Here is an 11,445-nt window from a genome sequence, read left to right on the forward strand (position 1 = left end):
AACCGAGTCATGACAATGAAGCTTTTCCCGATGCCCTAGGAGACAAAGCCATTGATGGCCAGACCACCACCAGGGCTCATCGTAGTCCAGCAGTCCAGCCTTTTGTATGGAGCTGACTTCCAACTGCTGCTACCTTTGTCTTGGAAGTCTAGCCCCCTGATTCATATAAATGGCAGAATTATAAAACATCAAATTTGTTAGGCCAAAATTAGACTACTTCAAACAAATAGAAAGGTGAACCGTAAAAAACTGAACTGATTTGAGACCAGAAACTTGAGCGCATATCCATGGTGTTAGAAAGTCGAAACAAGCATCAGTACAAAATGAAATGTAAGCTTTTTTTGTAAGCAAACTGAACTTCTACCTTTTTATAGTCAGAAACGCATCAGCACGCACATAATAGCAAGACTTAATCCCCAGTTCAGGCATCGTAAACTACCCACTAATGGTTTCTTTTAACACAGTGAACTACTGTTAATTCCAGAGGGTACGTTTTATAATAAAAGTTGACATCACAGCAAGGAAATACTGAACTTCATATCATTCGTTTAAGACACATCATTTTTTCATTTACACCAAAATACTAAACTTCATATTTCTTGCACTTTCTAATCCTGCTTTAGATGTTGATGCAAATATGTAATGAATAAATTCAAAGGAGATAACGCAAATTTAACAATTTTTTGCCAAATCTGAACTCATTCACATATAGAATTATAGTTATTAACAAAGGTCATATGATTGAATCTATCTGTTATATGTCACAATCTTATGGATGAAATCAACTTGGAATGAACTTTGCAAACAATAAAACAGAAGTTCGAATAAAAATTGAATTTTAAGATGGAAATAAATAACAAGCGCACTGTCTAAACTGAAACGAATGAACTTCCTGAAACTAACAATTTTACCGAGGACATTTTTCTTCTATCTTAAGTTAAGAGGAATGTGAACTCCATATTTTTGGCCTAATCGAACTGCTCACAATTAAGAAGTGAACTGCTTAGTGATGTAAGACACACAAGCAAGTACGGCCAAGAATAAAATCACATGCATCAGGAGCATTTTGCATAGCCGCAACCAGCATAGCGACATCTGTGCGAGGAGTAGACTGACCTGGGCATGAAAGACCCTCTGTAGCCATGGACTCCCAGGACGGCGCAGGGTGAACTCCCGTGTTGGTTTCATGGCTAGCTTACTCCGCCACCATGATGGATAGGTGGCCGCCCGCCATCGAGTCCAGCCTGTGTGACGACAACGAAACTGGACTTCACAGAAAAGGGTGCCGGAGTTCACTGGCACCACACGTGGTGAACATCAACAATATGAAAAGTGAACTTCCTCTGTAAACAAATTGAGCTTCTACTTTTTTTCGCCAATATGTGTAGTTCATGAATAATCCATCCATCTAGTAGTATTTAGGCAAGTAAAAAACATTCATCACATTCATTGCTATCTGAACTTCATGGCTGGCACAAATTGAACTACACATTGCTATCGTCTAAATTCAGGTTGAGATAGTTCAACTACCTGGTCTCGGTGCCAAGAGAAGGCTATACGATAGAGAGGTAGGTCCTCCTCCAGCCGCTGATGTATATCGCAAAGTGCCGCCTGTGTGCTTTAAACTGTAATAGTCAGACAGACTAAACGAACTCCCCAAATATAGAAAGTGAACCGGCCCTGATAATAATGTAAATTACCATTTTTCATACTAGCCGGAAGCATCTCATAATAATTTGAACTACTATTTTTCATACTAGCCAGAAGCGGACTCCTCCCACTGACGCAATTGATTCCCTCGAAAAGAAAAGTTAACTTCCAAGAAGTTTTAAATTCTTATGCAGGCGAATTGAACTTGCCTGATATATTGAACTTATCAGACATGATTAAATGGACTTCTATGTTTTGTATAGAGAAAAACATGATAATACCCAGCAAGCACAAAATAAGTAAAACTATTCAGACCCTGCATGCATGGTGTTGCCTAATTGATTTGTTGCTTACAGATAGCAAGCAATACGACCCCAAAGCATGAGAGCTAAACAAATGGGAATTATGGGAATGGGATTGGGATTGGTGACTTATGGGCAGTCAATAAAATACCACTCTTCCAACTTGCAAGTGTACTCGGGGGTGGGGAAAGCAAAAAGTTTATACTATGTTAAATCTGAATTAGGCAATTTGGCGCATGTACCGACCGAAATGCAGTGTGTCAAAGCATGGCGAAATTATATTCTATATGCTATATGTTTTTACTTACAGCAGCAACCTAATGTGCCAAAGGGCGTGGCCGCACGCTGGGCTCCCTCGAGAAGACCGCTGGATGGTTGAGGATGTGCGAGTGAACTCCCAGCATAATTACATTTCTGCACCTGGAGCTATACAATGTCAAAAGGAAATAAAATAATAGTCCATCTAGCAGGAATATTTTAACTAAAGTAGAAGAGATGTGAACTTCACGAATTCTGAGAATGAACTCCACGGAGTATAAAAAGGTGAGCTCTTCATCTTTGCATCTTTTATTTTTTGTCGTGCACTTGTGATCGGCTGCTTCATCCAAAAAAAAAAGAGCATGGCTTGCAGCGACAACCGCGGGAGGACCTGCAACCGCAACAACTCCCAGCTCATGGCAATGCTTCTTGTGGGCACTTTTATGATAGTTAAGTCTTATGTAAAAAAAGTAAACTTCACACATGAAAAAGGTGTACTACACTAATGAAGTAATGTGAACTTCAGAGAAATTCTACAGATCTTATCGGCACAAAAATCACAAAAGATACATCATCCAGAAGCAACCATGCATTTTCTAGATTAACATGTATGTTTTGTTACTACCCATACATATCACGTGGATCAAGCCTATTAGTTGCTTCTAAATTTGTAATACTGAGCATCTCCAGAACCTGAACTACAAGGATCTGAATATTTCACAAAAAATACTATTTAGATCATGAACTGCAGCAAACATACAAGAAGAGCTATCACTTCATTTGTGAACAAGGAAATCAAGCCAATGAAAGAACAAGCCCGTGATTACTCCGCCCCTAATTTGGCTCCATGAATCAATATGTTTTTGGCTCTCGTGTGTAGAGAAGAAAAGGGTAGCCAATTCAGTAGCAGCGGATGAAAGAAATACACCAACAGCATACACACTTATAGGGTACCATCAAGGATGCGAAAAAAGCAGAGCAAAAGACCAGTACTGTAGGGATACTAGTTTACCTGCCTCACAAAGGCTTCGATTAAGAAGATTGGCAATGGCGAGTGAACTGTTTGTGCTGCACGACATGAACTTCTACTGCTGCATGTCTCTTCACACTTTAACGAACTACTGTAGCTTAACTAGTTAACTTTCTATTTTCACTTTCTTACAGTAAATTAAACTTATATTGCGGGTCAAATCAAAGTGGGTGTACACTGCATTGTTCTCACATTCAGTATCCATCATCGTTTCATACCATTATATACATCTGTATATGCACTTGGTTTTACTAGCAGACTTGTTTATACATACATGGATTAAAGGGGTGTATGAAGAACCGGCATGCAAATGCTTCGGAGACAAACTAAGAAAGAAAATGGAAATGGAAAACATGAACTGTATGACCATGGGCTGCCATGAATGGTAATTATAAATTTGCAATTCTGAACTTTTTGCCCTGGCAATGATGAACTTTTAGGCACATATGGGGTGAACTTCCCGACCAAAGAAAAATTCGTGACAAAAATAAAAGGAGAATTCCCTAAGTTGGACAAGCGGACTTGCATTTTAAATAAAAGCGAACTTCACAGTCTTGTGCTTATGTGTTTTAACTGAAATCAATCTATGACGTGATTTTTTCCTAAATAAAAATGTGTAAACTTCACGTGTGAACTAGGTGAAATTATTTTTTATGTGCTGCAATCGTCCAACATTTTCTCAAATACAAAGCTAGCAACAATCTTTATGAATAAAATCACAAAAGGCAGCAGTTAAGCTAGCAACAATCTTTATGAATAAAATCACAAAAGGCGAACTTCTATCCGAGGAAGATGTGAACTTGCGAACAAAATTAAAAAGACGAAATCCCTGATAAAAAGAGGCAAACTTTAGGTATATGAAGTGAACTCCTTGATTTAAAAATACTTCAGTTCACAAACCGTGGTTAAAGTGAACTTATTGTAGTTCACTTATTGAACTTCTGTTTCCAACATTTTAAAAGTGAACTTCATGACACGGAATAGTGAACTGCTAGTTTAACTCTCAACAGAAAAGGTTAACTTCTCGCAAAATTTTGCTACCAAAAAAGTGAACATCTCCTCAGATGATTCGGAATTCAAGATTAAAAAAGTGAACCTCTCTCGAACGAGTGAACAGCCTAAAATGAACATGTACTGCAGGTGGACATTTTCATATACTGCAAATGCATATATTTCATATACAGTGGTAAGCCATACCTTCTGTTTCGTTTCTTTTTCAATTCATCAATCCAAATGGAGCTCCAAGTGTTGTCATCACTCCCTGGAATAAAATGCAGAGCATGCTTGTATCAATATAGTGCCATGTATACATAATATAAAGACAGAGAATATGAACAGAAGAATAGAAAACTGAATATAAAGACCACCCCAGGTTTCTACTTGCAGTCACTAGGCGCTCACTTCAATTACTTCAAAGTGAAATATGAAAATAAGTAAACATCATACGGCATATTTAGATAATTTTCTGTCATGGTCGAACTGGACTTCCATGCTATAAAAAATGAACTTGCATTATTTTTGGAGAAGTGTACTACCAAGAAAAACTGATCTTCAAGTGGTGTGAATTTGTCAAAACTCATTGGGTGAACTTTGTATTGGAGACGAATTGAACTTAACAATGATGACAAGTGAACTTTCGCTTTCTACAAATCTGGAGTTTATCTCAGTTAATATGAACCATGTAGAAATGTGTTAATCTCTCATGACTTTGTCAGATGGATTTCTAGAACTATGTAGTGTCACTGTCAACTGACCTTTAGCAGAACGAATATATACAACCTATGCTCGAGCTTGTCTAACAACATGAAAGGGAACTTTTCAATATAAATAAGTGAACTTATATTTGTGTTTCTCTCAGACACGCACATTAACAACAAACATATGCATTTCATCTACTCCCTCTGATTCATATTAATTGACTCTAATATGGATGTATCTAGAAACAAAATGTGTCTAGATACATCCATATTAGAGTCAATTAATATGAACCGGAGGGAGTACCATTTTGCAACGACAACAAGAGAGAATAAGGAAAAATCCAAACTTGAACATCAACACCCAGCAGATGATGCATCAACGTATCCCAAGGAATTATCTGGAAATCACAACCACCTGAGAAACTTAACTATGTTAAAATGAACTTTCACATACACGAATGTGCACTTCCACAAAAAGCATCAGAACTACTAGAGAGGACATTAAAAAAACACCTAGTCAAGCTCACTACTAGAGAGGCACGTACATAGCAGACCTCACTTAGGCAGGCAATAAAACAAACACGTATCACACATTTAAACTAACACACTAAAGTACGAGCTTCTCTTACTGGACAAAAAGAACATTCACATTAAAATTATAAACACCAACCGATTGAATGGTTCCGGCTGAGACTGAACTTATGCTAATAGATGAAACGAACTTACTGCTAATAGATGCATTGTAGTGCCCCGATAATTATGAACTTCAGGCACATACGAGGTGAACTTCCTGACAAAACAAGACTTTGAGAAAAAAAAAGATGAACACCTTTAGTTGTACTAGCGAACTTGCATTTTAAATAAAAGCGGACTTCACAGTTTTTTGTGTATACTTAATTTCTAATTATTTTTTTCAAGAGGAAGAACAAATGCATGGTCAGTACTTTGGGTGTACACACTGAATTCCTAGATAGAGAATGTGAACTGCTGGGACAATTATTAGAAGTAATTCATTTTGGATAATCCAATTTTTTAAAAATAAAATGAACTCATTTTCACTATATTCAAACTTCCAGAGTTGAAAATAATGGACTGTGTGCGAAAATTGCGAACTTTTTTACACATGGGTGAATTGAACCCATTTTGCTGAAAAAATGGAAATTATTCTGAAAAATAAAGTGAACTCTCCCACCATTTAAACTGAACTTCGAAATTTGAGTTTCCTAAGGAAATAAATAAACAGGTGCACTATCTAAGTCCAATAGATGAACTTTCTAAAATAAAAAAAGTTTACTGTGACATTGTTGGTACCTTTGTGTAACTCGGATAGATGACCTGTCCTAAATACATAAGTGTACAACCAGAACTTTATTTTGTGAACTATGAAGGCATAGATAAGTTGCATCTCTGAAAGCTAATTCTTTTTTGCAATACACATTTGATAATATGCAGATGACTATGATGGCATAATTAACAGGTGAACTTCCCCTCATAGGCGAAGTGAACTTTTACCCGATAAAATAGTGAATTCAGAAGATAAAATAGTGAATAAGCTACATAGTATACCCATCCATGTTTTTCAATTTGCTCAGAAATGAATCACCCCAATGCGGCGCTCTGCTCGGTCAGCCCCAAGAAGACCTACACTGATATGCTACAGAATGAAGTGTGAACTTCTAGAAATGAAGATAAATTATAACGAATATTGAACAGAAATATCAAATTTATCCATCTGCACTTCCCCAATGCTAATAATGCACTTCCAAGAAAGAAAGAATAAACGCCAAAATATAAATATGGAGATGAGCTATACTTCTTATTTCCTTGAGGTACAGTAGCCAACATCGGCACTACATAGCAGCAGTATTGAGGAGCACCATCTGAACTTATCCTTTTAAACAACAAAAGAATTTCACCCATGGTATCCGAGCGCTGCTTAATTTCTCACATCAACTAAACTTCACAAGTTCATCATCTGAACTTCATGCTTTGAAGACAGTAAACTACATAGTTCATCTGGTAAGAGGAGTAAAGGAAGGGGCGGTGTTGCTAGTTACCAGGGTGTCGCTACAGAGCGAGAAAGCCACGAGATGAGATGGGGGTCGACGACGGTGGTGGGATCTCGAGGTGGTGCCGTGCGGCCCAGGTGGGGCGATGCAGGTCAACGGCGGCAGCAGCAACACTGGCCGTTGGTGGAGCACGGTGGAAAGGGAAGGAGGCGGACGGAGGTGCGCCGGGCAGGAGGTGGGCGGCGGTAGCGCACGGGGTGGGCAGGCGGTGGCGCGCGGGGCGTGAGATGGTGGGCGGCGGCAGCGCGCGGGGCGTGAGATGGTGGGCGGCAGCGCACGGGGCGTGAGATGGTGGGCGGCGGCGGCGCGCGGGCGTGAGATGGTGGGCGGCAGCGCGCGGGCGTGAGATGGTGGGCGGCGGTGGCGCGCGGGGCGGGAGGCGGCAGCGCGCGGGCGGGAGGTGGGCGGCGGCGCGCGGGCTGGAGGTGGGTAGCGGCGCGCCGGCGGTGGGAAGTGGGGTAGCGGCCGCGACGGTCGTAGGTGGCCGGGCGCTCGATCTGTTCATGGTCCGGTGGTGCGGGCAGCATGGTGGAAGCCAGCATGGATCGGTAGGGTCGGGTGGGTTTTTTTCCTTTGTTGGTTCGGGTTGGTTTTAGGGGGTTCGAGAATAGCTATTCTCGAACCCCTCTTAAGGGGGTTCGAGAATAGTTGGACTATATTTTAGCATCAAGTAATATAAATAGGAGGGAGTACAATCTTCCATATCTTTACCTATTCCTTTTTAGCTGTAATCTGATAATTACGGTTGAATTGTTTATCAAAACATACTCCCTCCGTCCATAAATAGATGCCAAAAATTTCTCCAAATTTGGATGTATCTATACACTAAATCGTGGCTAGATACATTTAAATTTAGATAAATTTTGGCATCTATTTATGGACAGAGGTAGTATTAATATAGGATCTACTCTCGAAGATATTGTCATGACAAAGTCAACATATATGAATTTGAACTGAAGGGTTGAGAGATAAAACGTTTTAAAATTTGAAACCTAAAGAAATTCTACGTGACAAGTGCCCTTATTAGCACGCTCCAACAATGTTTAAGAAACAAAAACATTTACATGAATAAAAACTCCGGCAGGGTAAGACAGCTGCCAAGAGGAGGATACAAAAGTAAATCTGAGGTTAGAACACGTTTTGGTTCGTTAACGCTTTTACTCATTACAGAATCGTCACTGCAGTGTTTGCACCACGAAATTGTGCTGACTCAGGAAAAGAAACGATCAACTAAAGCAAATTAAACAGACACCCGACGCCTTCTCATGGCAGACTCTACTGTATTGACACCACGACCTGAACGAATCAGTCCAACTGCAAGACCTCCACACTAACCTTTTGTCTGTTACTTCAGCACTCACGCTACGGAGAGCTCAGCTGTTCTCAACGGATCCTGCAGTGCCTTTGTCGTCGAGCTTCTCCATCGCTGAAGCTAGATAACTGTCACAGAAACCAGGGGGCTCGTGGATGAAGCAAGAGATCACGTCTCGCAGTGTCACCACACCAACAACCTCATAGTCACCATCCACCACATATATCCGGTGGGTTATCCTCGATCCGATGCTGTCAATTACGCTGCCCATAGAAGCATCAGGTGCACAGGTGAGTGGTGGCTTCACCAGTCCGTTGTCCCCTGAATCAGGAAGAGTGGAACCTAGAGCCTTCATGAACTCCAAGACGGTAAGTTGCCTGTATGGATGAAGCATAACTTCAGATACATGAAGACACATAGTTAACAAAGAAACAGCACAAGGGAATACATTACTGGGTCGTTTGCTACCTGAAATTAGAAAACAAGTCTGGCCTAAGCAACAGGAAGCGAATATCCCTTATGCTCACACTGCCAACTAGTTTCCTTTTGGGGCCTTCTACCACAGGTACGCCACCAATTTTGTTATCCTTCATGCACTTGAAAGCCTCTAAGATTAGATCATCACTGTTAACTGTAATAACCTGAAAAAGACACCACATTTCAACAGAGTATAACATGGCGAAAGTGCAGAACTAGGCCCTACTTTCAATGTTGCAGCATGCAATGTAAATTAATGTCCATAGACTCTGGGATTAGAAGAAGATGCAGAAAATTGTAAAATAACCTCGTCAAATGACATGAATGGAAGGCCCAAGTCTGAAAGAGGAAGCGCAGAAATATAGTCAAACCAATCCCTTCCTTTGCACTGCTGAAGCCCTTTAACAACACTAGTCTGAGTAATGAAGTTCTTAATGACTGGCTTATCAGATTCAATCACTGGGACATTCCTCAACCTGTACTTGGAGAGCAACAACAGTACAGTAAGCATTGAACTATCCAGCGTAACAGGGACAAAAGGAGACCAGGGGTAGGACTCCACAATTGATCGAACCTACAACAAAAGAAAAAAAAATCAGTAGGATCTACAACAGAAGATAATCGTGGAACACTAAAATAAAAGGGCTTCAACAGATATAACCAAAGTAAAACCTTAGCAAACTATAATGCAGCTGACATACCACAAAGGCATGCAAGATGTGTATAACAGATGTCATTGCAAGAATGAATTCAAAGTCTGATCGGCATAACAAGTAACGAAAAAGAGAATCCCTAGTTTTCATGTAAGGCATAAGAGTTCCAGATTGAGCAAACTGTCATACCGTAGTTGATTTGAAAGGTTCTTGCTGAAGGAGAACTTTGTAGAAATCTCCTCCTAAATGATCAGCAGCAGTTACTCCATCCTTTGCAACACCCTTTTCGGCAGTCAAACCGCCAGCAACAGCAGCCCCTACGGCTGCAGCAGTGAGGCCAGCAACAGCTGCGGGGCCAGTTGCACCTAATGCTGCCACCCCCACCGCACCAACAGCACCCAATCCAACTCCCGCAGCAGTTGCCGATCCAGCTGACAGCGCTACGGCCGCAAGATCAGCATTATCTAGTACCCAGAGGATGATGGCCGAGTACTCAATGATGCCAAGATACCTCCCTTGCCAGTCAGCCGGAGCCCCAGGTTGTGGATTCAGCACCGGCGCTGCCCTTATGTTGTGTTCGGATAAAATTCTGACCGCATCAAGAACCGAAGTTTCTCCAGGAATTTCGGTTACTGCAGAGAGAAAATGGGGGATTACAAGCACTGTAGCATATGTGAATCCGAAAAGAGATGCATAGTATGTTTGTTTTGCAGAAGGGCATACCTCGTCCACTAGGAACATCAGGAAATGAGGCGACCGGAATCTGAGCAAAGGCTGCGGTCAGGGACTCCTGCAAAGCTAGCGGGAGCTTCTTCTTGGACTGGATAGTGTCAAAGTAGGCATCACAGCTAGGGAATTTCGCGTTTTCCTCAGGTCGAGCCATTTCTACAAGAAACAGATGAAGGATTTATCCAGCAGGTAACATCTATCCACAAATCATCACCAAATAACAAAGTACATTACACATGGAGGATGTAGAGCATCTAGAAAAGGTTATCTTGCAGATAATGGCACAAGAAATCATCGGTGACTCAAACTGCCAGATATGTCGGCACGCACGATTCAAGTGCTTCTGAATCAATACCTCAAAAGAAACTAGGAGTAGTGTTTATTGGGTGTTTTGCCGGGGGAAATCCCTTGTTTGCATAACAACAAACAACCCATAGGCATATATATACGCGCGTAGCTTCAGCTAATTAGATGAGAATAATCAGAGAATATCGGGGCACCCGAAGAAATCTACTACCGAATTTGCAAACTAGCGCATCAAACCCACACATGAGCATGAAGGGACGAACGAATTTAGTAGTAGCACCAAAAAGAGAGCATAGTTTATCACCTGGGTTGCTACTTGCGGGAGACCTCCACAAGAAACGCCGCCTCCAGGCTTTGGGGTGGGGGAGGGAGCGGTAAAGGGGGAATGGATTGGAGTTGGAGGCGCTACTTTGGGAGGATCTAGTATGATCTTGGCTTGTGAGGCGAGGCCTGGCCAATTTTTTCTTGGCTCCCAATCCAAGTGGGGTGGAGGAGGAGCGGAATACGGGTACGGGAGGGATGGTGCGGTGCTCGCTTCCACGTGTACACGCTAGAGGGCCACGTCTCCCACCCCCACCAGCTCACCGGAAGTTTCCAACGACTCCGGGCTTGGCCCATTTAACGTTTGGTTGTTTTTTCACACTGTTCGCACACATGAACTAGTTCGCTACGGCCTTTTCAGTAAACTGGCAAAGGGATTGTTATCCATCCACTCCCCATCATCAAGATAAGTTTACTTATCTTGCTCTTTACTTCCTTCTTATTCAACAATTACCATCTTCTTATACTTCTTCTCTCTTATGCACCTCAACTGTTTGTAGCCTATAACAAAGGAGATGTACGACATGGTTCCGTGATGAAGCTGACACCTTGAGAGGTGAGTTTCGTACACTTTGTTTTGACAACCTTTTATTGATTGATGTGATGTAACTATCTATCTTTTTCCAGATTCTCTACGCGCC

At 41.4% G+C, this 11,445-nt stretch overlaps 1 protein-coding gene across 1 annotated transcript; it reads right to left on the bottom strand.

The window, feature by feature from the left end:
- Positions 1-8,048: 8,048 nt before the first annotated feature.
- On the bottom strand, positions 8,049-11,007 carry LOC127342769 (SNF1-related protein kinase regulatory subunit gamma-1-like). The gene is made up of 6 exons (XM_051368778.1): positions 10,788-11,007; positions 10,172-10,333; positions 9,638-10,080; positions 9,103-9,369; positions 8,787-8,959; positions 8,049-8,695 (listed from the first exon to the last, which is right to left on the bottom strand). Exons 2-6 carry the CDS (start codon positions 10,329-10,331, stop codon positions 8,380-8,382), a joined length of 1,359 nt encoding a protein of 452 aa, XP_051224738.1. The 5' UTR covers positions 10,332-10,333; positions 10,788-11,007; the 3' UTR covers positions 8,049-8,379.
- Between the last annotated feature and the right edge of the window lie 438 nt (positions 11,008-11,445).

The sequence above is a fragment of the Lolium perenne genome, chromosome 3 (genome assembly GCF_019359855.2).
Source record: "Lolium perenne isolate Kyuss_39 chromosome 3, Kyuss_2.0, whole genome shotgun sequence".
Taxonomy (NCBI): domain Eukaryota; kingdom Viridiplantae; phylum Streptophyta; class Magnoliopsida; order Poales; family Poaceae; genus Lolium; species Lolium perenne.

Bases quoted from the DNA above. Each gene is read 5' to 3' on its own strand.
- LOC127342769 (XM_051368778.1), bottom strand. From the start codon at position 10,331: ATGGCTCGACCTGAGGAAAACGCGAAATTCCCTAGCTGTGATGCCTAC. The intron at 10,081-10,171 runs GTATGCCCTTCT...TTCTCTCTGCAG, and splicing joins TGATGTTCCTAGTGGACGAG to TAACCGAAATTCCTGGAGAA. The intron at 9,370-9,637 runs GTATGACAGTTT...CTTTTGTTGTAG, and splicing joins AACCTTTCAAATCAACTACG to GTTCGATCAATTGTGGAGTC.